Source organism: Phlebotomus argentipes, unplaced genomic scaffold (assembly GCF_947086385.1).
Source record: "Phlebotomus argentipes unplaced genomic scaffold, Phlebotomus argentipes genome assembly contig_5, whole genome shotgun sequence".
In the NCBI taxonomy this organism is placed as follows: domain Eukaryota; kingdom Metazoa; phylum Arthropoda; class Insecta; order Diptera; family Psychodidae; genus Phlebotomus; species Phlebotomus argentipes.
This window is the reverse complement of record NW_026776165.1, coordinates 9,069,901-9,097,898: the sequence shown is the minus strand read 5'-3', so window position 1 is coordinate 9,097,898 and position 27,998 is coordinate 9,069,901. Positions and strand designations below refer to the sequence as shown.

General features: G+C 43.2%; 1 protein-coding gene across 2 annotated transcripts; it reads right to left on the bottom strand.

The window, feature by feature from the left end:
* Positions 1-11: 11 nt before the first annotated feature.
* On the bottom strand, positions 12-23,624 carry LOC132265824 (uncharacterized). 2 transcript variants are annotated; one of them, XM_059766606.1, is made up of 13 exons: positions 23,209-23,624; positions 15,123-15,444; positions 10,437-10,919; positions 9,856-10,377; positions 8,850-9,798; positions 8,539-8,788; positions 8,354-8,482; positions 1,834-2,192; positions 1,601-1,769; positions 1,140-1,534; positions 989-1,080; positions 739-929; positions 12-666 (listed from the first exon to the last, which is right to left on the bottom strand). In XM_059766606.1, exons 2-13 carry the CDS (start codon positions 15,217-15,219, stop codon positions 385-387), a joined length of 3,918 nt encoding a protein of 1,305 aa, XP_059622589.1. In that variant the 5' UTR covers positions 15,220-15,444; positions 23,209-23,624; the 3' UTR covers positions 12-384. The 2 variants fall into 2 exon arrangements, with proteins under 2 accessions (XP_059622589.1, XP_059622590.1); XM_059766607.1 differs by lacking the exon at positions 23,209-23,624 and adding an exon at positions 15,797-15,952.
* Positions 23,625-27,998: the final 4,374 nt, after the last annotated feature.

The window sequence follows — 27,998 nt, the reverse complement described above, 5'->3', positions numbered from 1 at the left end:
AACGGAAATACTTTTTTAGTGTCCAATATAATTATTTTATTAATCCTTGATTTTTTTTATTCAAAATATTTGTATTACAAATTCAGAGTAAAAATGGCAAATTGTTGCAAAATAGTATATAATCATGTTTCTCACGATATTACGTTACATATAGTCAGAATGAATTACATAAAAGGGTACTCATTAGTCAGTTTTTTTTTTATAATCCTCCTCGCGTGTTAATAAAATTTTATTGTATTCTTTTATCTCTGAGACCTTAAGTCGGATTATTTCAGTTATTCTCACACTTTTCCTATCTACAGACGCGCCAAGAGTGTGTAAAAAAATGTATAAAATTGTTAAAAGTTAGCACCAACTCCTCTAAGTGTCCCGGAATGCAATTTCTCAATCGTTCCAGCGTCTTCTGGTGGCCGGAAAGCGCTCCGGTGTGTCACGACGCCGCGTCAGGGAGATTTCCGATAGATTCCGCGGTTCAGACTCCCTCTTGTGACTCCGCGTCTGTCGCGGCTGTGTCGTGAAGCCGAGATTTGAGGAACTCTTGTCCGAAGACATTTCATCCCTCGGGAGGGACTTTTTGTATCGCGTGAGAGTCGTTGTGTCCCTCTTTGCAGTGAGATTTGAAGCGCTTCCCGGAGATTTCCTCTCCTGATGGTAGAACTTTCTTGGCTGAGGACAAGAGATCATACGATGAGTTTTTCAACTGAATATCAAGAAAGCCTATCTCTATTCTCCATTTACCTTATCCTGAGTCTGAGAGTAATTGATTTCGTACCCTTCGTGGAGATGTTTGGGCTTCCAGGGCGCCAAAACTGAGACAGATCTCGAGACGGTGCGAGTCATAGGTCGCTGACCCTTAGATTTAGAGCTCAACTCCTCCCGAGAGGCGGCGCGACGTCGATTCAGCAGCAATGGCTGCGGAATGTCGCCAACTGCAATTAGAATTTTCGCTTAGAAAAAGATCCATTGCGAAACCAGTTGGAAATCTAACCTGTCGTGGCGTGCAAGTAGACTACGCTTCTTTGGCTTTGCTGACTTGAATCGCCTTCCGTTCCGGAGCTGTCGTGAAGTCTCTCTCGTTCCCTGCAAACAAAGAGACCATGAAACTATCCTGCTTCGCAAGCTAGAACGCTGGCACAGACCTGGAATAGGCTCGTCGCTTCTCAAACAGTCTCGCCGGCTTCTGTGGTCCGGGCGGCGGCTTCCGGTAGTCATTGGAGCCCGTGCCGCCGAAGGACAACTCTCTCCTGAGAGTCGTCCTCGCCGGAGAGTCGTGGCGGCGACTGGCTTCTTCGAAGTAGTGTCGCTTTCGCTGGAATGGCATTTCGGTCTCAGCGTCCTCATCGTGGGACGAACTCACGGTTACGCCGTTGGGCGTGCGCCTGTTGAGCGTCGTGGATTTGATGATGGACGTGGATTCTGCTGACTGGCGTCCTCGCTGAGGTTTCGCGGGGGCGCTCCTGTGTCTTCCTGTCGGGGAGTTTTCGTTGTCGGATGCACTTTCAGAGATGTCATGAAGGTTCCTCGACTGCGTTTTCTGTTTAATGGAAAAAAGCCAGTAGAACGGCAAATTCTTGATGGAAAGTTGATAAGTTTTTTTTACCGTCTTGCCGTTAAACAAGAAGTCATTCTCGAGATGCTGAAGTGAAGAACTCTTCGCCTTGCTGGCTGAGCTGATCTTGGTGCCTTTGGAGATTGTGTCGAGATCATAGGCGCTCCTTGAGTACTTCTTCTGGCCACGAGTCAAGGCGGTTGACAATGGATGGCGAGATCTTTGGCAGAAGATGGGAACACGTCTCAAAATCAACATTAGGAACCTACACAAAAGTCTCTCACTTGTTCTTCCAGATGCCTTTCGAGACGCTCGCATTGGACTCCTGATCAGTGTCGCCGAAGAAGCGCAGGCTCTTCCTCTGCGGCGCCTGATTCTCCTGCCTGGGACTCAAAGGTCGCGGCCTGGGCGATCTTATGCTCGAGAAGTCGTCATCACTGGTAGTTTTCCTGCTGGATGTCGTCTTGTTCTTCCTCGACAGACGATCGAGTGACTTGAACCAGCTCAACTTCTGCACCGGAGAATTCTCCTGCTGCGACAGATTCGACGAACTCTTGCTGGTGCTCTTCTGAGACGACGTCCGTCGCGGAATTGGGCTGGCTTTCGGTGTCGAGAGGCGCCTTCGCGTCGCAATGTCCTGCACCTGGAAGACACAACACAATCTCGCAGGTGAGTCTCTGTCCATTGTGAGCGTTCTGTGAGAACAAATATGCCATTTTCAATCAGATCCGGGAATATTTTTCACGAAAGTAATTAAGAGATTGCAAATGCCCGATAAAGTGCTGCGGTTTCTTGGGCCAGAGATAGATCTGCGAGGGCAGAAGAAGATGAAGAAGGAGAAAAAACTTGCAATTATCGTGGCTCTTTTTATTTCCTTGAGCACTTCTTTTTCAATGTTTGCGCGCGGCCGGGAATTGAAAGTTGCCGCCGACGCCAATCGATCGCGCTGTGCAGAGCTTTTTTGCTCACCCGCCAAAGAACCTTCAGTGGCTGTCGTGCAATTCACTGGGCAGAGCGCCGAATTCAAGTGTCGTCGGAGATCCGGAAAATCCCATCATTTCCCACCGCCTCGCCCAAATCTTGCGTCATGCGCACATTTTTCTCCCGGCCAATCGCAATCAGCGTGGAATTTTCTAATTGAAACCTCGCACAGTTCATGCTAATTATTATCTACAATTTCGCGCGCACTGCAATTTCACGCGAAAAGCTCCGCTCGCGAGAGCTTTAGGCCAAGCTTGATCCGCCTCGGCGGATGCTTGAGGCTTGAAGATGAACGTGTGTGGCGCAATTGGGTGTCTTCTTCGGTGGCTTATGAATTATGCAAATGTGCAAGAAGTCAGCATCTGTCAATAGAGGAGCAGCGAGAGGCTGGCAAAGGTCGTTTCTTATGTGTTTCTTCGATCAAGGTCGGTCGGTTCCTCTTTCATTATTTATTTCTTTTATTCCACCTCCTCACATCTGTTTTTTTCCTGCGCCTCCGCGCTTCTTTTTGCGATCAGAATACGAAGGAAAAGAGCACCAGATCACCACATTTCCATGCACAAGTTTGCGCGCTTTCTAAATTCCTCGCGGGAATTTTCCCAGCACTCAACAAAAACTTCCTAATCATTCTTAGCCAAATAACATGTCGATGAGGCTCTAATGAATTTCTCAAGACATTCGTGACAAAGTCTTCCAAGAACTGTGTTTTCATTGATGAATTTGCGTCTGTTGGTCGCCCAAACCAGCTCATATTCATCTAAATTGTCTAATTATTTCACAATTTGCATTTTCCTCAACCTCTCAATCAACATCGACCTCCATTTCATGCATATTTCCAAGCACCAGATTTCTTGTGGCAACACCAAAGAGAGCAAAAAAGTGAGAAATTAGAGCTTTTCTGCTACCATTTGCGCCTTTATCGTGTTCCTCTACTAAATGTTTTTACTGTAATTTCTCTCTTATGTATATCTAAAACATAAAATTAAGTAGTTTTGATGGTGATTTTGTGTTTTATCGTAATGAAATACATTAAAAGTCGCTCAGAATCTTGAGAAGAAGGAGAAAAAAAAACACTCCAGCAAACGGCAAAGTGTATTTCTCATCTCTCTACCAATAAAAGTTATGTCTTCTTTTAAGTGTAGCTCGTGGTTTTTGTCACTCATTGAATTTTTATCTCGCGGAAATTGTCTCGAGACTGAACAAAAACCAGTGACTTGCTTTGGCATTTGGGATTAAGTGGCGATAAATGGCGGAAAATTGAATTAATTGGCGGGTTTTTTTTTCTCATCGCCGAGAATTCCAAAGTGTCTCTAAAAGGTTATCTTGGAGGTGTTCGGGAAAAGTGCAGATAATGACACGTGGGAATGATTGAGAAAACGAAAGTGACGCAAAAAATGAAGATTAAGAGATGTTAATTGAAAAATTGCTTCACTCCTCCTTCAAACATTCGACCATTCATAGAGATTTCAGGGCGATTAATGGAGAAAAGTCGAGGGGTTTTATGCTATTGAGAAGTTGGAAAATATTTTCACGAGATTGAGAATTTTTGAGAAGTTAACATGATAAGAAATCTTAGGAAAGTTCTTATAACCAATGATCTTGATAACTGCTTTTCATCATTGATGTTTAAGAGCATCTTCAAGATCTTTATTTCTTTCTGATAACGATTTCTTGAAATTTCCTCGATCCGCTTTTCATCTCAGTTCATTTTGACATCTGAAATTATAAGAACAAACTTATTGTTCGCTCTTCGCCCCTCGGCTTCCGCGATCTGGCCGGACAGTCACTGACCAGAGATTCGTGTGTGAAAGTTTGAGAGAATCTGAGAAGAGCTCACGCTTGGACCTCGACAAAAAAGGCTTCCACGAGACTCTCTGGAGTAATTTGAATCTGAAATCTTGCGTAACTGAAGACGTTCCATCACTTTTCGCCCACAGTCTCTCGTGATATTTGAGCCCATCGAATCATTTTCTCAATTAAGACGCTCTTTTTTGCCCATTTCCACTCTCAAAATCACTTTCTCGATGTGTCATCGCGACGGATCGCTTCGGCAAAGGCGGTGTGGATGTGAAAAGGTGAGCTGAAGACGCTTAATCACAGTGCAGAATCTTGAGGCGTCTCTAAACCTCCCTCGCAGTAAAATCGACTTTTTGCGCTAGCAGAATGCCAGAGGTTGATTATTGCATTGTTTCTTCCCGAGTCCGCGAAATGGTGAAATTCTCGTTTTGCCGCGCGTGAAAGTGACTTAGAGACGCTCTTGAGGTCATTTCTCCTTTTCAGTTGCATCGCAATTGCGTGCAACTGAGATTTCGCGACATAGTCGCGCCCACAAGACACCATGATTGATGGGCAAAAGTTGAATTTTCAACAATAGAAGTGGCGCATAATAAAATCATCAAGAAGTCGCGTCTCGTTGGGATTTTTATCTTGTCTTTTTCAACCATGTTCAACATGAGATTTGTGGTCCAGAATAAAGTCTCAAATTTCGTGTTCCTTCTTTTTATGACTGTTGTTTGGTCACAAAAATACCCTCAAGGAGAGACTCTCTTAAGTTCAACATCGCGAACACATTCCCAACGAGGAGACGAAGACAATTATCCCGCGGATTAAATTGTCCGCTCGAGATGCCGGGAATTATGTAAGATAATTAAGAAAAAAAAAAACACGCATTGCATATTTGCATCACATGCCAATTGCCGATCAATTGACCCTCTTTCGCGCCAATATCGCTCTGTGGGACGTGGCGAAACCGCAATCATCAATATTTGCCTGCTTTCCTGGCAGCTCTTTCAAATGGCAAATCTCGAAAAACCCATTTATTGTCTCTTTTTACGGCGATTCTTTGGTAAAAGTGCGGTTTCGGCGCCACAGTTTGCCTCACTTTATCACCCTTTCGATTTATGAGCTTTTTTTCTCAACGCATTTTGGCAATGCACAAGATTTTTGTGGGGAATTGGCTAAATTACAGGGTTAGTAAATGAATTTGTCCTGGAATTTTGAAATAAACAAATATGCAATTGTTCAATTATCATGATTTTGTACTGATTATTTACTCCAAACACCAGAAGTTTATCTAACAACCACTAGAGGCGCTGAAGTTCCAAATAACCAAATAAAATTGTGTTGAACACACAAAAAATGCCTCATTTCCCGTGCAGAATCGCAAAGAAACGAGTACAATGTATAATTCCAGTTGATTGCAATGAAAGGGAAATCAAAGACTTTCTTCTTGGCGTGAAGATCGATGGTCAAGATCAGAAGAAAATAAGTGAGGAGAGCGAAAACAAGGCGAGAATAGTTATTAGAAGATCCATTTTGGCGCCATAGAAAGCCAAACACGTCCAATCTGGGCAGAAAAATCAGCAATTTTGATTAATTTCCCCACTCGAAGTGGCACGAAAGATCAGGCCTAAGAGTCTAGTTCAAATGCGTGTGTGTGTAATTGTGGCTGGATGAGGAAAAGCGCAAAAATTCACTGTGAATCTCGTGATTGATTTATGATGATCCAAGTCCGCACGGTGTTATTGAACTCCTCCGCTTCGGCGAAAAATTTCTTTTCACCTAAAATGAAGACGTTCACAAAAAAGTATCCAGCAAATTCACGAAATCACCTTCGCTTATTCACCTTTTAGGCATTTTTTGTCGCTTTGTCTCTCTCTCGCTCGCCCTCAACCTTTCTTGGCTCACCAAGACGCGCGATTGTTTTTTTTTCTTTACGAAACCCGCGCTGATCACCCACTATAAAAATTCATTTGCCATCGCGAAGCGTGCAGCAACTCTTTTTGCCTCTGATGTGACACTGTGACGGGGGAGATTCGAAAAATGTTATGTTCGAATTTGAAGGATCAATTCGGCAAATTCAAGCAAAATTTCACACTGAATCGTGGTAAAGGAATCACGAGAGTGATAAAATGCAAATGATCGCCGAGAGACAATGAGAAATCGTGATGAAAAAACGCAAGTGGAATTAATGACAATTAATGTGACGCAATTTTTTGACTGTGTCTCTCAAGTTCTTCCACCAACCATGGTCAAACCAGACCGCGAGAATCTTCATTTGCATTTTTATTGCACCTCAATTTCTCAGACATGGAAATGGCAGATAAATGCCTGTTGGACACTCACCGATAAGTCTGCGCGACACCGCGTGGAATATTCCTTATCAGTGTTTATTAGAAATTCAAAATGGTCTCCACTAGAGAAATGATCAAAGACAAGTCCGCGTAGGTGTTTTTTTATGGCACATTTCTGCGAGTGGCGTCTGCAATTTTACAGAAAAAGTCACTCAGAGCGCGAGATTACTCGGTGATTTCTGCTCAATTTCATTAGAAATTCCGCAAAAAGGTAGATTTCCGGTGTCAAAGCGTCCATTTAGGCATTGCGCGTGCCGCGCGACCGCCATTTTTGTCACAAAACCGTTAGATTTAAAGTTAATCATCTTACGAAAAGGGTGTGTACGCGAGGATCATGACTTTTTGTGAGCCTGCGATGCAAAAAGCCATCGCAAAAATTAATGGTTTCCACAATCTTTATCACTTTGTATTAATGTGTCCCATTAATTATGTTATTTATGATATTGATACAATCAGTGTCAACCTTTTCAATTCACCAAGCGAATTAATTTTCAGCAGGACACGAATATTCTCACTTCGGAGGCTGAGAAAAAATGACTCTTTCGACCCCAAAAGTGGTTGAAATGAATTCAGGTGAATTGATTGTGATAATCAATTAGGGGCTTTTGCCAGAAATGCTTTGATGTTTATTGCATTCACGATGCCACAGACAAACGTCCAGGTGGACAAAAGAAGAGGATGAACGCAAGGTGGACTCAAGGTGGGACTGTCGAAGGCTGAAGACCCGACAAAAGTCCCTTGCATTTTGGGAATTGTCGCGAGAACAGTATCGCTCACCTTCGCAATATGGAATTATGCTGAGTCTTATTTATGACCAGTGATCGCTATCTGGATGGGCTTCCGTGGAATTTCGTCACAAGATTTGATGATAAATAGTCCGTCTTGTGAAATTCTCGTAGAATATTTGATGACTGTATGTTTGTTTAGCAAAATTTGTGAATTTCTGACTAATTTCTTCTTCTTTTCTGTGCATAAAATTGAGTTCTTTCTTATCGCGATAAATATTTCTGATTTTCATCTACTTTTACTCGCTCTTTACTTTATTTTACACCTTAAATAACACCGACTTTTCCACACCATCACAAATGTAATCTATACATAACATATCTCTGCTCACAATGAATGAAGTTCTAACAATTTCCATCACAAAGAGTGGCAATAAAGCTCGCGATGGCAAATGAATAATCAGCGTTTTTATTGCTGGTTTATTCATCTGGAATTCAAATAGATGAATTTATTATTAGGTGAGAAATTTAGCGAGAATTTCTTTAACCTTTTATGAGACGAATTCTGCTTGCAAATATACTGAAACACCTTGCGAAGCATTATTTCTGAGAGCCTCTGAAATCTATCAACTTCCCCTGAACTATTCCCAGTTTCTGGTCCATTTGCAGCTCCATTTTTTCCACCATGTGGCCGGAAAATGGTTCTCAGGCCAGTCAGTATTTCCTCACGCTGAACCGCCACTGGAGGGCAAAAGGAGGCCGAGAGAAATCCATGAATGGATAGTCTTACGTAATAATTATTTAATGATGCACCATTTATGGTCAAGAGATTGATTCACACTGTTGTGGCTCTGGGCGTCGTATTGTCACTTGAAATTCAGTGTGTGTGCACTCGTGCGAGGGCACAGCAAAAAGCGTCGCTCGCGCGAAAATTATTAATGTCAAGAGAAGAGGGAATTTCTTACCTTGGGGCCTTCGCCGCGGTATTCGCTGTAACGAGCCCGCATTTCTTCCTCCTTCACCATGTACTTCTCCTTGGTCTTCTCCTCCTTGGCGCTCTTCTTCTTGCCCGACCCAGTCAGCAGTTGCTTCACCTGAAGTTAAGAAAAGCCTTAGAAACTGTGTTTGTCACGGATCTTTCTCTGCTTGCCTTCTCGAGACCACTTTTCTTCTTTTCCACCTTCGCCGGACTCTTTTCTCGAGCCTGTGAACGTCTCAACGTTCCATCCGGATACTTATCCAGGCGTGGATCGAAGTGAGATCCATCATCGATGCTTCTCTCTCTGTAGGCGTAGTTGAGTCGTCGCTTGGCCGGATGGTTTTCCTCGGTGTGTCTTCTCTCCTTTCTTAAGAACGTCTCGCAAGCCTTGATGTCGTCATCCACGGTCCTGCGTCTCCATCTGTGCAAAGAGTACAACTCATCATCATGAGAATCCCTCACAAAATCCTTCACAATCTCACCTATTTTGCAAGTCCCCATTGAAAGAGTCCTTTCTGTAGTCGTTCTCGATTCCCGAATCGCCCTTATCGAAGCTCCTCTGATGCTTTTGCTGTCTCCTCAGTGAATTCTGGTACTGATCCACAGACTCATGCCTGTAGCCGTTTGTCAAGTGAGAACTCTTGAAATGTCTGAACCCTTCACCATCTCCACTTGTGGTGGACTCTAAACTCCTCGGCTGATGCAAATCGTTCCTGTACTTATCCTGGAAGTAGCTTGTATTGGGTTCGATGTGACCCACATTGAAATCCCGATGGTCTTCAATGTAACCCAAGTCAATTTCCTTTGGAATCCTTCTTGGAGAAGCCAAACGCTCCCTAGATCTGGATTCCGAAGTTCTAGGCTTTCCATCTGTTCCAATATTCGTCTCCTTGCGGTATGTTTCACGGTATCCATCGCGTCCGTCATGATAATACCTCGACTCTTCAACATACTTTGATGTGATTTTTCCATTAGGCGTCTGCGTCATATCCAGATGAGATCTTTCGGGAGAGTATCGATTCATGACCTCATGCGAACCAAACTTGTGATATTTCTTCCCGTTATCCACCTGATCGATGTCATGCGATTTGCTACGCTGATACCGCGATTCTTGAGTCTTGGCAAAAAGGTTTTCTCTCTCGGGACTGATATCTTGTAGAATCTCCCTTGAGCCGAAACGACGGTTATTGATCCTCGACTGTAGGATCTCTCGTCGCTGACTCAGTTCCTGGAAAGCAGGCTTCCTACCTCCAGATGCCGTAAGATCTCCACCCAAGTAGTACTTCTCGGGTGGAACATCTCTAATGTTAGGCGTGATAGGTCCCTCGTCTACTCTAAAGTCCTCTTCGTAGGGCCTCTTGGTCTCGAAGCCAAGACCCTCGTCTTCATCACTATTCGCACGAGGGGTTTCCCTTCGAGTCAGTCGTTCACCTGGCAAGTATTTAGTATTTAACTACAGCTAGTGAAGAAGAGGGAATTGGGACTTACCGTTGAGGTCGCGGAACGGCGACGGGGAATGACTAGGTCGGCCGTTGCGCCTGCCATTGGTTTCCGCGTGGAAACCGTTGAGGTGACTAGGAGCGTAGTGGACAGTCTGTTTGGCCTTGTCGCCATCGCACACCACCTGAGCATAGATGATCTGCTCCTTCGGACGAGTGTACGAGAACGCCGGTCCGGCAATCTGGGGCGGTGGTGAGAAGCGCTCCATCGAGAGCCTCTTCACCATCCCATCCACGGTCAGACCCTTGGTCAAGGGCGGTTTCTCGGCTGGCTGCTGCGAGCTGTGCATCTCCTCGGTGGACTTAGCTTGAGTCGTCACGAGATTCGTGATGGTGTCTTTGATATTGTTAGAGACTCCCTTTGCTGGCAGCACGTTCAGATCCTCAAGTTTCACAGGTCCTCTGGGGCTCTTGGACGCCCTCGCTTCATGACCCTTCGCAAAGTAGTCCTCCTTTTGGCTGCTCTCGATGATAGGGCTCAGCGGTGGGGCCTTCTTCTTCGCATTCACACCTGGTTGAGGCAAGGGATTGATTAGGGATGAGAAACTCCTGCAAAATCCATGCTCCTACCTTCGTCATTCTCACTGTTGTTCCTCTTTCGCACGGGATTTCGCTCACGTGATGTCCCAACATCACTCTTGCTTCGCGTCACGCGTTTTCCTGGAGCTTCCTCAGGTCCTGAATCCCTTCGACCAAACAAAGAGAATATCGAAGGCTTCTTGCTCTTCTTGGCTGAAGCGTCGCTCACACTTCTCGTCACTGGAGTCTTGACCTTCTTCTTACCTCGGAGTGGGAGGGAATTGAATTGGGACTCGGGGAACTTGCGAATTGGTTCTATGGGGCCTCTGGACTTTGAGCTTGTCCGGCCGCCAACGATGTCGTTGCCTCCTTGGGCTGTGCACTTCACGCTCTCCGCTTGCGCGAGGACTCGAGCTGCCTCCGCTAGGATTCCCTCCTCGCTCAGGTCCTTGGGCAGTTCACGACGGACAGGTGGAGTCGCGGCGCGAGGTGGGGTTTCCTGGTGGTGAGATTCTGCTGGTGATTGGCGCGAACCTGGCGATAAGTGGAGAATTAACCCATCTCTATCTGCTGAATTAATTGTCAGAAAATCTCGCTCCACGGGGCACCGCGAGGCAAGAAAGTGCGAAGGAGAGGCTGAAGCGTCAAATGGCGAAAAGATAAGACGAAGAAAGACTAAAGCTGCTGACCTTGACTCGAGGTGATAATATGCAAAACACCTCTCAAATATCTCAAGCAATTTATTGGCCATTTTGTGCGCGCGTTTAAATATTTAGAGTTTTCAGCAAATGGGCTTTTGCGCGCCTTCCTGGGTGAAAACTGGAGGAGGACGCATTGTCTGGCCATCATCTGGCTGAAATAAATCTTGACGCTAATCTCTCTCACTGATTACAAAGTACGGAATGCCTTCTCTCTCTCGCCCCCTTCAATTATTCCTGCTCCATTAATTGCCACTCATTTGTTAATACTTTTTGTCTCGCGTCCAAGACATCGCGCGCGGAATCGATGTCGTCCTTGACGGAGGATTATCGCCCAGAGTCGGCGGATAAGCGTTCGGCCTTCAACCGTCTGCGTCTAAGCGGCGTTCTATCACGACTTTCTTCAAATGGGCAAAAAGAAATCCTGTTTTCACTCGCATTTCCCATTGGATTTTCTCATGAAGCGCCCATATAGATAATGCCCAATAATTAGCGGACGATGGGAGGTTGAATTCGCGGAGATTTCCAATGCCTGGGAAGTTAATCTCACTGATTTGGATGGGGAATCGAGTCGTCAAACTGGATTCCCTCTCGAACTTTCCCATCCCACCGGCGCTCCTGGTCACCTTCTCTGTGACAACGACACGCACGAAGAAGAAGTGGAGGAATGCATAATGAGGCGAAGCGATCTCTCTTGTCTCTCTCCCTGTACTCAGAGAAACTCGAGAAGGTCGTCCAGAGGCCACGCAGAATCGCGGAATCCTTTTCACGGACACTCGCGTGTCTTTGGCACAGAAGAGTGCAAAAGTGTAATCAAAAAGACATTTTACATTTTAAATTCAAACTGATGAAGGTGGAAATTTCCTTATTTGACTTTAAAATAAGATGTTTTCTTCAATAGAGAGTCTTGTTCTGGGTCAAAATAAAAATTGAGAATTTTGTAAGACATATTCCGTGGATTTTCATAATACTATATTATGACATTCTTATGGATTGTCATAAGAGAGTCATTATATGATAAATACCCTCTATTCGATCATCAATTTGAGAGGCTTTCAGTGTGAAGTAGTCACTTAAAAGCGTGAAACATTACAAGAAGTTTCAACTCAGCGGTTTCGCTTTAAAACTGCCCAAAGCAGTTCCTCAGTTAGAAGCCAATAAAAGCACCTATTTTATTAAAAACAATTAATACGCCAATAACATCGACAATAAAATCTGCAGTGATTCGCCATGCGAGTTCGTGTCGATTGACAATGTTAAGAGCGCGAATGGCATACGAGAATCTCAAGATCTTGCCGTCTACTCATTCTCACCACTGTTTTTTCCTGCTGTATTTGACTGTATGTGCGCGAGACTCTTGCACGAGTGAGACAGAAAGTTAATGAAAGTGGGCGTCTTGAGTGTTATTTTAAATATGCACGAGGCCATCAAGTGGATTGAAAAAGGAGAAACACCATCCATAACAATATCAAAGACGAGATGGAATTAGATGAAACCATCACAATGAAATTTCGCCCATTGACTTCTTCTCTCTTCCTCAAAAACAGCATTCAATCGTCTTTCTCATCGTCATTTTTGCCCTGTTAGATGATTTCTTCCGCCCGCGCGATCGCGCTTTTTTCCGCGCCATCGAATATTGTCTGGCGATGTTTAGCCGAAAAAAAATCCGACTGAGGTTGAAGAAACCAACGCAAAAATTCTCTTGATCGTCTATTTTAAATTGTTTAGCGCCCACGAAGGTGGTTTTCGAGAACACAGAGTGATACTTTTTTGCTGGCTGGAATTTTCGCACTCACAATCATAATTGTTCCAACATGCAAATCGCAAATGTACTTTAATTGCACCTCTCTCGCATTGCGAACTAATGAATACAAATTGTTCATTAATTTTTTTTATTGTTTGATCGCAACTATTAAAAATTATGCTGAATTGCGAGTCGAGATGATGGGTCAATAAAAGATGCGATATTAAAAATATGCAGTCTCAATAAAATCCAGATCATAAATAAATCATCAACTTTAGTGGCGACGAGGCAATCAGAAATCAATTCGTGTAACCTTAAAGACATCCTTAAAAGATTTGATTTTTCAATAAACATTCGAGTTTATGGACACTCACTGTCGACTAGGCTTTGACTGTTGAATTCATATGTTTGGTTTAGAGATTTGAGCGACGCATTAGACAATTTGAAGGGTTAACAGCGGGAGTCTGAAATTATCCCTTAATTCAGCATTTCTCTCGTCACACGATCTGCTGATTCATGAAGTCATCCATGGAATTTGTGCCATTCAATGCCACCAAATTAATCCTTTTACAAAGCGATAATGCATCTAATGGAATGTCTCAATTTCCGCTGACTTTCCCATTCCACTTCGTCAAGCCTGCAGCTCGATCGTCTCCCGTGATTGATGAGTGAAAATCACTCTGGGTGGCCAGTTCTCACCCACCATCATCTTGTCAGTGGATGTCAGATGAATTTCTCCTCAGAAGCTTTCTCACCATGATTGACGCCTCGCGAAATTGCCCATCGTGGCCAGGAGATTAATTAAATTGCTTCCTGATCGCAATCATAAACTGGGCAGAAGATGCTTTGTCTTGTCGCGCAACCGAATGATTTCTCAATCACATGCCTTCCTCTGGGGGGAATCTTTCTAACATTTCACAGCGACTCCCGAAGCCTGAGTCCCGCGTGTGTCATTCGCTTGGCGCGCAATCGATGGGCGATCGCTGAGAAAATCACCCACAAATGGACTGGACGTGTGATCAAGATATGCTTCCCAAGGAGTTTCGTGCACCGAGTCCACTGAGGAGCTCCTCTCCGGCCGTATTAAAATGTCATAAGTCAATTGAGAACACGTTTGTGGCGTCTGTTAAATTCCACCAGCAGTCAATTAGCTGAGACAGTTTATCGATTTGTTTGATGATTTGCAAATGCTTCTCTTCCATGCTCCCGATCGCATATCTCTCCTCTTCTCACCATCCGCGGGAAACTTTCTACAATACTCACGGCGAGATCATCTTATTTGGCTCGCGGGAGACAAATACTCCGCATGAGTGCCCACTTTCGGCGAGTGTGCGGATCTTCAGCATTGTTTCTTTGCAATGTGCAAAGAATTGCAATTTCCGCTGGCCAGAGACAAATTTAAAAAAAAATTGTAGGCAAACTATATGAGAGTAAAAGTGTCCTAATATGTTCTGTTGTGAGAATTTCTTTACTTTTTCATCCCTATCACACCTTGCTTCTAAGATGCCTTTTCGCTTTTCTCAGTCTTTACCATTTTTGCTCACATTTCATTCTTCGCTTGATGGATATTGACAATATAACAAACAAGTTATTGATACGCAATACGTAAAAATTGACTGAGAATATTGAAAAAAGTCCACACACGATGGAGGAAAATTAAATTTGCAGATCACTTTCGCGATCGTGAGACAGTCTCGACCGAAAGTCAACATAGTTTGGCGCCAAGACTCTCAAGCCTTCTAATTGATCCAATTCAAATGACTGACAAGGCCGAAGAGTCCTCGAGAATCTGCGCAATGATATGAACACTCTTGAGCAATTAAGAAAGCTGTCCGTCCAATGTTTGCAATTCAAATGCACCTCGCAAAGTTAATCAGAAAAGCTTCCTGTTGGAGGAAAATTGACACGCGATAAAGTATCGATTTTACAAGGCTGGGAAATTTGCTTCCGTTTCTCTCTCTGCCTGAGAAAGTGTGCATATGAAGTTTTCTCGTGAATCTTGGCGCGCAAAAGGTGGGATGTCGTCTTGAATTTCATTTAGAAGAGCGCCACAAGTGGAGAAACAAATGAGTCTCTCTCGCGAGGTGTTTTGTGGCAAGAATTGCGACTACGGAGGAGGAAGATTGGCACAAGGTTATACATTTTCAATTACCAATTATTTTCTATTATTATTTCCTGTGGGAGGAATTGTAATTCCCAATTGTCTCCACTAACATTGACTTATTTGTCCGCACTTTTTTCGTCACATCCTCAGAATGTTAGACTATGGATTTGGGGGGAATTTTGCCAACTAACCGATCCTCTTGACGTGCACATCGCGATTGAAGGAGACTCTCGGTCCGTGTCCATTCTGAGATCTCTGTGAGTCAGTCCGTTGAATTGTCACGTCCATCCTCTTCGGCTCTTTCGCACTCCTTCAGCTTTAAGTACGATCACAGATTTGTCACACCGCAATTAATTCCTTTCTATCACACTCTCGACACTTGAGATCCTTTAGCATTATTTCGTTTTGGGGTGAATTGGTATGTTTAGTTTACTATCCTATATGTGTTAAAATTATAACATTATGCTCTCGTTCAGCGAATGAGACACAAACACGTCCGCGTTGGTGAATTGCCTGGAAGCAAATAAGTAGAAAAAGGTGGATTTTTTACCATTGGAAACTTGTCTCATTTTTCTGGATTATTTCTTTGTGTGTTTTTTTTGTATTATTATGCTTTCTGGTTTAATTCCATCGTTTTTAGTTGCCGTTTTGCGAGTTGCAGGAATTAGTGACAATGTATTAGCCAGTTTCAAGGAGGAACATAATGCTCAAGGATGTGCTCTAATTTCTACACACTGCCATTGCTTACGGAAGTCTCTTCCATCAGGCGAATTATTTACAAGAAATCTTCCTTTGCCTCTTGTCACCACTGGTTTAGCGATTAATCCAATTTATTATCCAACACACATTTCAACTTTATAATTACATTATGCCACATTTTTGATGCATCATCGAGGTGATTTATTAACCAAAAAGGCCACTTTCAAGTGCGTCCGCGCCGTGTTGAGACAACAAAACTCTCGGGCACATGCTTATCGTTACAATAAATTAATAATTATGAGATGGTGGTAAATGGGAGAGAATGAATATGTGAGATTTTCCGTCTACAGGTCATTTCTGCCACAATTCACAACACCGAGTGACTCTCGTGTGTTTGCTCTCGCGCGTTCGGCGCACGGGTAAACAATGACGTAATCACTGGGGAAGTGACACGCTGAAGTAGGTAGAATTTTTTAATGATTCTCCTTACGTTGAATAATGCACCTTTTGTCGTGCCCCGCTTTTCCACCTTATATTTCCACTCTCCAACAGCCGAATTGCTAATGAGCACCTATTGTTGTGCCGCCGGACTGGAGATGTAACCCGCGCTCCCAGCAATTAGCACAAAAGCACACGACAAATTGGACAAGAATACAATGCGCTGCCTAATGAAAAAGTACTCCAAATGACAAGGTTTCCTGCATGCGGTGTAATTTTCTCAGTGGCTCTATTGATCGCCATCGATCGGGTAATTTTACACCCAGTGATGACCTTCGCTGTGTTAATTCTGGGTTGGGGGAATTTCATGAATTAATCTTGCTAGCGCGCGCTGTTTTCATGCTGTTCCATGAACAGTGCGCGACTCAATGTGGAAATTATTGATGTTTAGAACGCGGACTCTCAGAACAGAAATATAGTCAACAGAGAGTCGAATTCTTTGTTCCGCCGCCACAAATCATTCGATGCTTTTAGCACATTTTCCCAATTTCGGGATAAAAATGGCCACTTAATCGTCCAATGAACTGCGAAACAGATAGTGATACTCAGACAGGTTTAAGGAGGGTTCCTCGCGGTTAATTATTTGTTTTAAATTCATAAAAACACCAAGAGAGAGAGAGAGAAGAGGATTTTGTTGAAATTCAAATTCAACCCTGTAAGGAAAGTCCGGTAAGACAGAATGCTAGACATTCTATAGAATCAATCCTAAGAAACATACTCCAAAAATTAATGTTGTTCTTTGCAAATAACTCAGACTCTACGGCACCAATCAGTCTCTTATTATACTATGATATAACAGGCATTGTAAGCCTTCCATTTACGCCCAGTATTCTGAATTCTAGAATCCATGTAGATCAAATTGTGGATGAACTTGTATGTGATTCTGTTTGCAAATTAGAAGCCTAATGCAGAGTCTCTTCAGCTTAAAGTCTTGGAAAATCAATGCTTGAGAACCGGAGTGCAAAGCATCCAATAAATTGCTATTGAATGTGCCAATAAAATGGACATGAAATGCGACTTCTAATCTCTCCTGAGCCATGATCGCGGCCGCCAATTCAACCGCCCACGCGCCACAATTCTTCCCTCGGAAGCGACACAATTTCTCTGGCCAAGTCCGGGGAGCGTGACAACGGTGGCGTCTATTTCTGTCCACATGACATCATTTTCCTCTATACGTAATTCTCTCCTATTTGCAACGCTGAGTGCTCTCGCGAGCGCGTCTCAAATTGCCAACAATGGTGATAAAAAGCACCGCAAGATGCGCGATAAATCAACTTTTATTGTGTTTTGGGTGCAAAAATGGTTTGAAAGACTCAATTTCGTGCATTTTGGCTGTGATATTTCAAATGAGGAGATCTATAAATGACCTCAATGCACAGCAATTAATTCCTTTGGCCAACATTGACCTCTGCACGGGGCAATTTTGAGAGTCACACCCACGATGGTTCTTTCAGGCCTCCCTCAGCCAATTCGCCTGCCATTGCTTGCGTCATCGCCGCGACGAAATTGGTTCTCGCGGTGCAAGAATCAGCCTCAATCGGCCTCGCACCAGGTGATTCATTTGCCAATCTGCAATTTTTGCCAGCCCACGTGCCCAGGAAACACTGCTGCGACTCTCACCATCTCTTCTGTGACGATCTCTGTGTGACTTTTTCTCACCTTCTTCACGCAATCTCTATTTATGCGTCGCATTCGCACATTTTTACGACTCTCCGATGGGAAATGAAGTCATTGAGTGCAGAAGATAAGTTGGGTGACGAAATTTCTTGTTACACATCGCAGAGGCGTAGTTAATCCACAAGACACTGTATGGAATCTCATTAAGTGAGTGTTGTGATTTACTTAGCAGAACAAATGGGAGACATTTCCGGTGTGTCTCACTGTCTTCCAATGAAATTCACTAGAAGATTTAGACTAAGTTTTGGCATTGAACATGTTTCTTCTGAATTTTATTCATTAAATCTTTCAAAATCCATCAGATTCAATTATCTTTGAATATGTCGTCTGATATTCTTCAGAAATTCAATGCATAAGTCTTAGAACTCTGAAGAATTCTGTAAGAAATGTCTGACCAAGTTCAGATAAGCTTTGTCAAAGGGTAAATTTAGGAATCCACAAATTTTATAAGATTACTTTGGCTTAAAAACACTCTTCGTCATCCTGTCCTCACTCTGTGCTTCTGATTTTAAACCAGCAAATTCAAATCTTCCTCGAAAATCAACTGCCAATTGTGTCAGCAACCTTTCCTTGGCACGGCGAATGGCAAGAAATGCCGCTGAAAGTGCACTCAATTGACTTGAAAGAGCACACCAATTGATTTGTTGAGCAAAATGGTGCATAAAATGTGGTAGAAATGGCTCGATATCGCGAGACAAAGACGCAAAATTGTACAAACTCGAGCACATTCGTGACCTACAAGGTATGGAATAGAGATTGAGAACTGAAATTGCGCGCCTGTGCATTGTTCGGAGGCTGAAGCACTTCGTGACACGATTGAGCGGCTAAATTGAACCGTTCGCCGTCAAAATCACTTCCTTGTTGGCTCAAGAGTCACCTGTTTCTCCCATAGTTCGGGTGCAGTGAGGGAACAATTGCAGCTGGATGGGTTGGCTGGTGGGTGTTATTTGGGTCAAGAGTTGGCGCCGCCAAAGGACGCGATTTTGGAGGTCTCGTGATTTATCATCTGGACAAAATTGCCATCATGACTTCACTCACTTTTACAGTTAAGCACACACGATTTGGCAATAAATTGAAGAAGCTGCGAGGTGAGAAAGGTGACACTCACGAGGAGGCAAGAATCTGAGCCTCTCGCAGAGATTTATGGCTGCCGAGAGCCAGCAAGAACAAACATTTGACAATGTCTCCCTCGCCCAACACTGGCCACGATTGTCTTCTGACCTTCTTTGCATGCGCGCCAAATAAATTCACCCGAATTGACGAGAGACTTTTGCAGCGCCTTTTCAGCACAGCGGGAAGATTCTCTCGCATGGAATGTAATAGAGTTGTAAATTTTGGGCATTGCACGCGGTAATTTGATTCCACATGCGAATTTATGTTCAGGAAGAAATTCCACAAGAATTCGGGTGAAAGAAGGACAAAAGAAAAGAATAACGATGAAATTCCTTCGTGAAATGCTGTGCGCGAAAGCTCACTGAAATATGACTCATATAATTTTCTCAACTCTTCCCAAGCAAAAAAAAACAAGACGAACACGAATGTGTGGCGCAAAAAGAGGATGAACAAAAGACTTCAACAAGCGACGAACCTCAATCAAAAAGTTATTTTGACACAGTCAAATCAGTTGTTTTGAAAGATTCCTGCTGATTCTTCAGCTTCTGACTCAAAGACGGGCTTTTTTGCGATGACCAGCGAGTGGACTTTCTGGGTCAATTAATCCTTGTTGGAGGCAGAAATCGCGCGCGCGCAGATGCTGGACAAACAGCCCGGCCAACAGGTGAGTTTCTCGAGTACACATTTCTCAATTTATCCCACCCATAAATCCGAAGCAGCGCGGAGTGCAATTGCTGAGGTCCACACGATGCTCACCGTCCAGAATGAAGTGGTTGTATAACAATTTTATAGACTTTGGGATGGTGAGAGGTCATATAGCAAATAATAATTGCGAAATCATGTTCAACATGGTCGTCGCGAGATCTAAGGAAATACCAAAAAGCGAATATAGAAGGAGAGCAGAATGGCGAGAGGAAGAAATGCTCAAATGTTGAAGCTTTACAAATGTATGGATAATTTTTACCTATGAAAATCAAAACTCATATCTTCGGTATTTGTTGATAGATTTTGATCATCTCAAGTGCAAATAAAAGACAATTTTATTCTGTTCAATTTATTATGTGACACTGAAATTCGTTCAAGCACTGGAAATTGTGCTAAAGTCGCATTTTTAGAAGTGTTCCAAAAGTTAAGTATTTTGCAGATGTATTTTACGCATGAGTGAGAAAAGTGAACAGAATTCATGGGCTCTGTAGTGAATAGAATAATATTATCTTTCAATTTCTTCAGAAGCAGACAAAATTAATCCGCCAACACAGAAAATTAAGCCTGAAACATATTAATTTCCAACCCCATTTCAACATTTTAATGTTTGAAAGCAAATTTCTCCAACACGACTTTTCCGGAAAATCTGCAAACATTGTCTTTCAAGTTAGACTCAAAATTCATCCACTGAATCGCCCCGAAATGGCCAATTTTAATTGCCAAAGGCACGATTCAGCAGCAAATTGGCCATTTGAAATGCTAAGCAGATGAAATTGTGTCTACAATTGAAGATGAAATGAAATTCCCTTCCGCTGATTTTAACAATTGGCTCAATTTCTTTAAAAACAACCTCATTAACACGCCAAGAAAATGAGAGAAACACATCACAAGAGATTGTACTTTTTGTCTGCGCGTTACATAAATATTTCGAATGTCTCGCTGGTGATTTCGCTGGGTGGGAGTTTCCGGGTTGGAAAAATGAGAGGAAAAGTGTCTCTTGGGCGCGGGTCAATGGCTCTTCTGGAGCATCATGATTGATCAATTTCTGAATTCTCGCACAGCATTCTTCACTGTCGCCGTGGCGAGAAAAGAGGGACGGCTCGGCGTAGGCAATTAAAAAGGTGAAGGATCATTAATATCACGAAAGGGAGAATAAATAGTTGCAAGTAATCAAATGATTTGCTCCATCTAATTTCTCACTGGCTCTGCACTTTATCTCTCCTCTTCCTTCTTAATCATCTGCACGAGAAATGAGCGGCCGAGACCCTTTGGAGCGGCCGCGGAATCATTCAATTGATATCACTTTACAACGTATAAACATCAATTTATGAGGCGAATTATCATAAACACATGGAACTTTATATCATGTCAGCCAACAGGTGCACATCGTCAAATTCCTCAAGTGGTCGTTAAATCTTTCACCGTCATAATTGGTAATTTATCCCTTCTGGAATCGCATGAAATGGCATGAAATCCCATCAGGAAATCCACTCAATCAATTATGCGTCCTTGATCGCGATCTTGAGGTCAGCGGCGGGGATGCAAATTGGGCGGCAAATTTGGCGAGTAATTGGCTTAAAGCCGCACACACAACTCCGAATCCGGGTGGAAAAGAACCGCGCGCGGGATTTCGTGAGCTGTTGCTTTTCACGTGAAAACTCCACACCCACCTGCAAAAGTAACCTGCCCTTCCCGACCTGCAATTCACGTCCAATATCTGCCTCTTGCATCGACATTTCGTGGCTGTTTTCTGAGCTCATGATCTCGTTTTCTCGCGCCTTCTCTTCGTACGGCTTTTATCTCTTATTTTGGGCGCTGTTTGCTCCCAAGGACGCGCCATGCGCGGAATTCTCAAGACACTGCGATGAGAATTGGGTCTCGTGGTGAAGAGGCCTGGAAATTGGCCAAAAAGTTTGCCGCATGTGGCAAAAAGACATCGACAACCGCGATAATCTCTCTGGGCAAAGTCAACAAAATGCGCGAGACCCCCGCGATTATTGATGAATCTCATCCTAATGATCTTCCCCTTCAAAAGACCATAAATTATCCCAGAGAAGGTCATTCCCGGAAATATGTGTTTGTCCAAAAGGTTCTGCGCGCGGAGAGACTTTTTTCGCGCCAATTTTTAATCTTGCCACGGTGATTTTTGTGCGTCTCTACAAGATCTTTTTCAATTACTCCACGGGCGAAGAGTTGAGAAGATTGTAGATAAATGCGGTAAAGGGAAATGAATTCCCAATGATGAAAGGTGATTCTAATTAATTCACATCTAACAGAGGAATTTGAAATAAATGACAAACATTAGAAATCTAAAGAGTCAATTCATTTCCCAAAATTCCCTTCGTCTCTGTTAAGCAAGTTTATGAATCTTCCCCCGTTTCAATCCTCTATCTATGAACAACCTCTCTATTACTTATCAACTCTGTTGTGTCTCAAAAGGGAAAAAATCTCATGTAATTTTTCTGAATTTATCGAAGATGTTTCTACGGACTTTTTTGTTGAACCCTCACCACTTCCTCTTGAGTGGAATGATGAGAAAAATATATCATTAATTTGAGACTCACTCTTTCTTTCATCGTCACAATAAGAAATCAAGAAGATTCTGGCCATACAAAAAGCAGCAGAAGAATTAGAAAACGGAGGAATCCTAGGGACAAAGACGATGCCTCTGGAATTCAATTTTCATGATAAGTCAATTTGAGATCTCAAAATCTCTCTCACTTCACTTCACTGTTGATTAATCAATTAAATGTGAGGCAAAGAGGTTGATTGACAACTCTTTGTGGATTGCGCTGCTTTGAAGCTCGCGGGCCTCTTTAGGACGAACAACACTTCCTCGTGGGGCGCGCGCAATTTTCATTAGCTGAGCCTCTTTGCAGGTGTGAATATTCTCAACAATGTGTGAGAGTGAATTAGGAGCAGTAAAAAAATTAATAACTGCCCGTGGAAAACCTGAAGAGACATGGATGAGGAGTAAAAAGATACATTAAGGTTTAATTTTCCCATTAGAATGCCAAGACAGTGGGGAGAGAAAAAAAGGTGTGAAAAGTGATGTCATTTGGTCATTTCTTTGAAGATCCACACCACACTTTTTGCCCGCAACAGTCCTTCGAGTTCTCACGAAAGAAGCTTTTGCCAGAGAGTTAATACACAAGTATTTGCAATTTTGCACACGATCACGCCAAGATCGCCTTCAATTATGAGGACAGAGCCTTTTATGGAGCATCCAGCCAAGGTTCTACTGGCCAAATTTGGCTACTCTTGCGCTCTCGCGGTCCAATCTGGTCTCACGAAACTTTCTCAGACTCATTTTCACTCCAGATGCCAAAGGAGTTGCACAATATTATTTTGTCACTATAGAGAGTCGCCGCAATTTTGCAGATATATTGAGCGATCGTTGCACTTTGTATGGGCGTCCCTGTGCAACACTTGCACTTCGTTAATTGGAAGTTTCACAGGATTAGACGTGATCAAGCGCTCAAGTGATGATCGTTAAGATCGTTAAGGAGGGCAGATCGTTAGGAGGATCATTAGAGACGTGTTTAGTGATGATACAGAGATACTTGGCTGGCGATCTCAACTTACCAATAGGTTATTTCGCAACTTGTGATTAAGTATTGGCTCTCACTCTGCAATTTTGTGAATGCCACGATCACTTATGGTCACTGGTAATGGGATCAGTGCAAGTTTTAGAAGGAAGTATCAAGAAAAAATGCCTGACCATTCACTTTTGCTCTATGTGGCTTTTTTTCTCTACTTCACTCCCCCAGAATCCATACTGCGCGAAAAGATCACACAAAGTTCACCGAAAGATCACTCACTGGGCGATCATGGCACTCGAAGATCACTCGAGGATCACTTCGCCAGAAAAAAGTGGGCATTTAGTTAGAAGAAACTTTATTAGCAAGTGTTTTAGCCACTGGTCGGATGCTGAACTGTCGTGTCGTTTGCTTGAGAGTGTGATGAAGACCACTTGAGACTGCGTGCTGATCAACGTCTTCGCGAAACCGCGACTCGATCGCGACTGCGCAATTGATGGCGATCGGAGGCCCCAAGTGATCCCACTTCGAGTCGCCCCACACAAGCACTCACGTACACAGAGATGAAAATTCCGCTGAGCGCCAGCTTTTGTGATCAGAGCCACTTTGGCATGTGTTAACCTGGCAGCCGGTGATTATTGTTCACAATTCTCCACATTAAACGCCATATGAACTTGCTCTGAGCCAGTAGAGAGAGTGCAGAGTGTGCAGAAGAACTGTTTTCAAAATCCGAAGAGCCTCAAATGCGCGATCTCTGTGTGATCTTGAATTTTGGGATTAGCACAGAAATGCAAGAAATATCCAGGAACCCAATCACAATCTAAGCATGAGCGTCAAACCTATGGCGAGATATCTCTGGAGGAGACCAGAGATCGCGATCTCGAGTGATCTTCAGCGTAGAGTTGTGTGTCTTTAAAATTTCTGTCCCACTTGCAAAACCGCTGAATATTTACGCTGTTTTTTACCAACTGTCCTTGTGCCCACGAGTTTAAAAGAGTTCCCAGAATGGTTTTTCTCCTCATATTTGTCTTTCATGTGTTTTTATCATCAAAAAAGTCTCTCTTTCATATTTGCCACACAAATACATTTCTCATCATTTCATCCATACTTGCATAATAAACTTATCACGAAGGCTGCGATGGTGCGTCTCATTAAAAAAAAATCACAAGTAAAGTGTGCGGAAAAGAAGAAAATGTAATATTGGGAAATAAAAATATTTCGAGTTTCCGTAGTGTTTCCGTATCAAAATCAACATGAACAGATATATTTTGAGTTTAATTTGTTTGACGGAGGCCCCGCCCCCTCTCAAGCCACGCCCATAATTAGAATTGCGTGAATTCTAACCAATATTCGCGTCCCTTTTTGCTGCTCCGGCAGAAAAGGGGCAAAAAGGGAAGCCCTCAGGTGATCTCATGATGGTTGTTTTCCCTTGTGAAAACACACGTAACAATGAATAAATAATAATTTTATTGCACTCTCACTCGCTCCACCTGAGAGAAGGGCATATAGAATTGGCATGGCTGGCGAGAGGGGAGCGCGAAGAGGGCATAATATCAACAAGAAACGCCGGATAAAACTTTATTATTTCTAGGAATTCTGATTCTCTACTGATATCAGATTCTCAGGTCTCTTCTTCTTTTCTATATTTCTCTTTTTGCACATCTCTTCTCTCTTTTGTCGATTTCTCGCCACAGAATCGCCAAAGAGACGAAAGTCTGAGGAATGCTCTCAAATGAGGAGAGCGCGCACACATTTCATCAAGTTTAGGAGCCCAAGCGTGTCCTTGTTATGTCTTTATGGGCAAAAAAGTGCCTTCGATCCCTTCGTAATGAACTCATCAAGAGACGCGCCATAAAAATATACATAATTCGCGATTCATTTTATGTGTGTTTTCGTCTGAAAAGCGAAATGATTTGTTGGCGCTGCAGAAACCCTTAATTTCCATACACTTTTTGCCGCACAAACTTTTGGCGCCTTTTCAACACTTGGCGAAATTTTTGTGGTGATCCAGAGAACATCGTAATTTTTCCATCATCGCACGAACAGAGAGTCAAATGAAAGAAAATGCACTTTTCATGTAGCATTTTCGCCGGGAAGATCACACTAATGGAGGAAGCTTTAATCTCTCGCGAGTCTGAGATTGTGCCATTAAATTAACGATCCTCAGTCGATCCTCGCATGGGTGAAAAGCGCCCTAACTATTCACAACGCGCGTCCTGCAACAATTATGAAGTCATTAACGAGACACTAAAACATGTTCAATTGTCTCTCTCACTGCAATTGTCGACTTTTTACTCTCACAGTGATTAATCACAGTGCGATCTTTTCTTTGCCTCTGCCTCTTGCACATCTCTTGCCTCCCAGTTTTTCTGCCATTCTCTCTTGAGAGAGATGGCAAAATTTGCGTAGGTCTCGCGTGTAACCAAAATGCTCAAAATTGAGTGATCTTCAATAGGATTTGAACCCACTTAAGACGAGTCTTTGCTGGGAAAAATGATCACCATGCAGAAGATCACGGAGTTTGACAAAATCCTGTGCGATCTCCTGCAGATCTGCAAACTGAATCCACAGCACTGAAGATCCAAGGGGGAAATAATTCGCCCCAAAGATGTACACCATTTCTAAATTTGTTTGACAAATCTCTGACACTCCAAACACTTCAATTTCTTAAAACCCTTTTTCGTGCTTCTTACTTTTGATCATAACCCAAAAATGTGATTGAAATATTGAAATTTGAACACTTCTGATGAGCTGTACACAACATTCGACCATAATATCGTCCCCTTGTGAAGATCAGGTGGGCGATCGCTGCTGGAAGATGGTGCAATTCTTCATAAGCAAGCTGACCAGGTACATTAGCCGCAGTGTGTTTGTCTTTTATGGGCAATCGCCTCGATCATCACTGACACACTTCATAGTGTTGCCCAATATTACATTAGTAGCATCACGGCTCGCGAATGATCTCTTTGCCGCATGATCTTGACCTGAAGATCACTCGATCGATAGATTTTCGACCTGATTTTCAACACCTTCAATTCTCGAGGCTGTGCAGTTTCTCTCGAGATGATCATTAAGAATAAGAAAGAAAAAAAACTCCCCCTTTTGATTCAAATTCGCCGATCTTTGCCATAATTCTCCTCAATTCTCTAACATTCTCCGCATTTTCTCATTCCTCAATGGCAAAGAGCCGATCAGAGGAAGATTCTCTTCCCATTTACCATATGATTGATCGTATTTTAACCACCACTCACCATTTCATCTTATTATATTTGCACTGAAAAACGATAAATTTTACTTACTTTTCCCATCCGATCGGGGCGCAATTCATAATTTTTCCCACTGGCGCGCAAGAGCGAAAATTGTCATTAAATTATCAATGAAAGCGAAACGGAGGGAAACAACATCTTGGCCGACGATTGAAGCGAGATAATGGCATGCTGAGGAGGAGGAGGAGGATCACAGAGAACCAGAGACACACAAATGGTTGGGAGATTGCCATCGGAGGCTGAAAAAAGGGTGATCTTCTAACTACAATTTAATAGCTATTACCAGCCATTCTTTAATCGCCGAAGCCACACACACAAGAGATGTGATCGCTCTCTTCACATCGATTCACCAGCTTCAATTTGCTTAGAATATCCGTACATGCGAAAAATTCATTAAATTCCTCATTGCTCCACTCCTAAGCGGACTTTTTAGTGTTGGCTTCTGGATCTGATCCAGCTGAAATTAGTGTGGAATTTTGATCATTAGAGATTTCCCTGGAAATAGCTCAAATTGTTCTAATCACACACATAATGAGTCGCTCATTACATGGTTGATGAGAAATTACTTTGCGCGACAACCCTTTACTTGAACAGACGCAATTTCGATACCAGCAAAAGATGACTTTTTCACATTTTTCCCAAGTGCTTTTCATTCATCTATGTACAATTTCTAGACCCACAAATTCACAATTGCTAATTATTTAAAAATTACCATTTTAACATCGGTAGTTCCTAATCAGTGGAATAACTTGTTGAAGAGTGAAATTCATGAGATTTTTCCGCCACTACTTGAGGGTTAAGGAAGCTTCACGACACCCCAACTGCGCTCCGCATAGATTAAGTCCTCAGCGGAAGCCCTAGAGAGCCACCCTCGCTCCACCCCCGCGCGCCTCCCTGGCCCGGAAGTCATCGCTCCTGCCACTACTCGGCCCCGTGTGAGGAAAATACGAAAAAATAGCATTAGCATTGACCCAGAAAGGCAGTGCGCAGGCCTCGCGAGACGGAGGCTCCTCTTCCGCGTTCATTGAGCACAGCCACTCTTGCCCATTCAGCCACAGCCTCGTGGAGTCTCCTCGCGCGCGTCGTGGTCCAGCATTCTGGGTCAGTGTTCAAATCGCGCCCCGCGAGCCCCAAAAGGGGGCGGCCGACAGTCCGGACGGTGTGACGCGAAGTTCGCATGTGTGATTGATTTTCACATCGTGCCTAAATTGCCGAGGGTGAAAGTGAAAAAAAGAGAACAACACTTGGGTGGCACTTTCTGCCGTCATCCCCACGTCGAGGGGTTCATCAGTTCGCGGAAATCCGTGCACACACTGTGAGAGCGGAGAAAGTGAGAGTTTGAAAAGGGATTTTATGTGATTGATAGAATAAGAACGGCAATTTCACAAATAATTCGTCATTGATTTGATTCTCAAGTGGAAATTCTCTATTGAGTAAATTTTCTTGTGCAGGATTGCAGAAACTCTTGTCTTCGTGTTTGTATTTCTATTGAAGAAATCACAAGTATTTGTATCCACTCCAATTATTATACTCACCATTCTTCTGCCTGCAATCCATTTTCCTCCCAGAA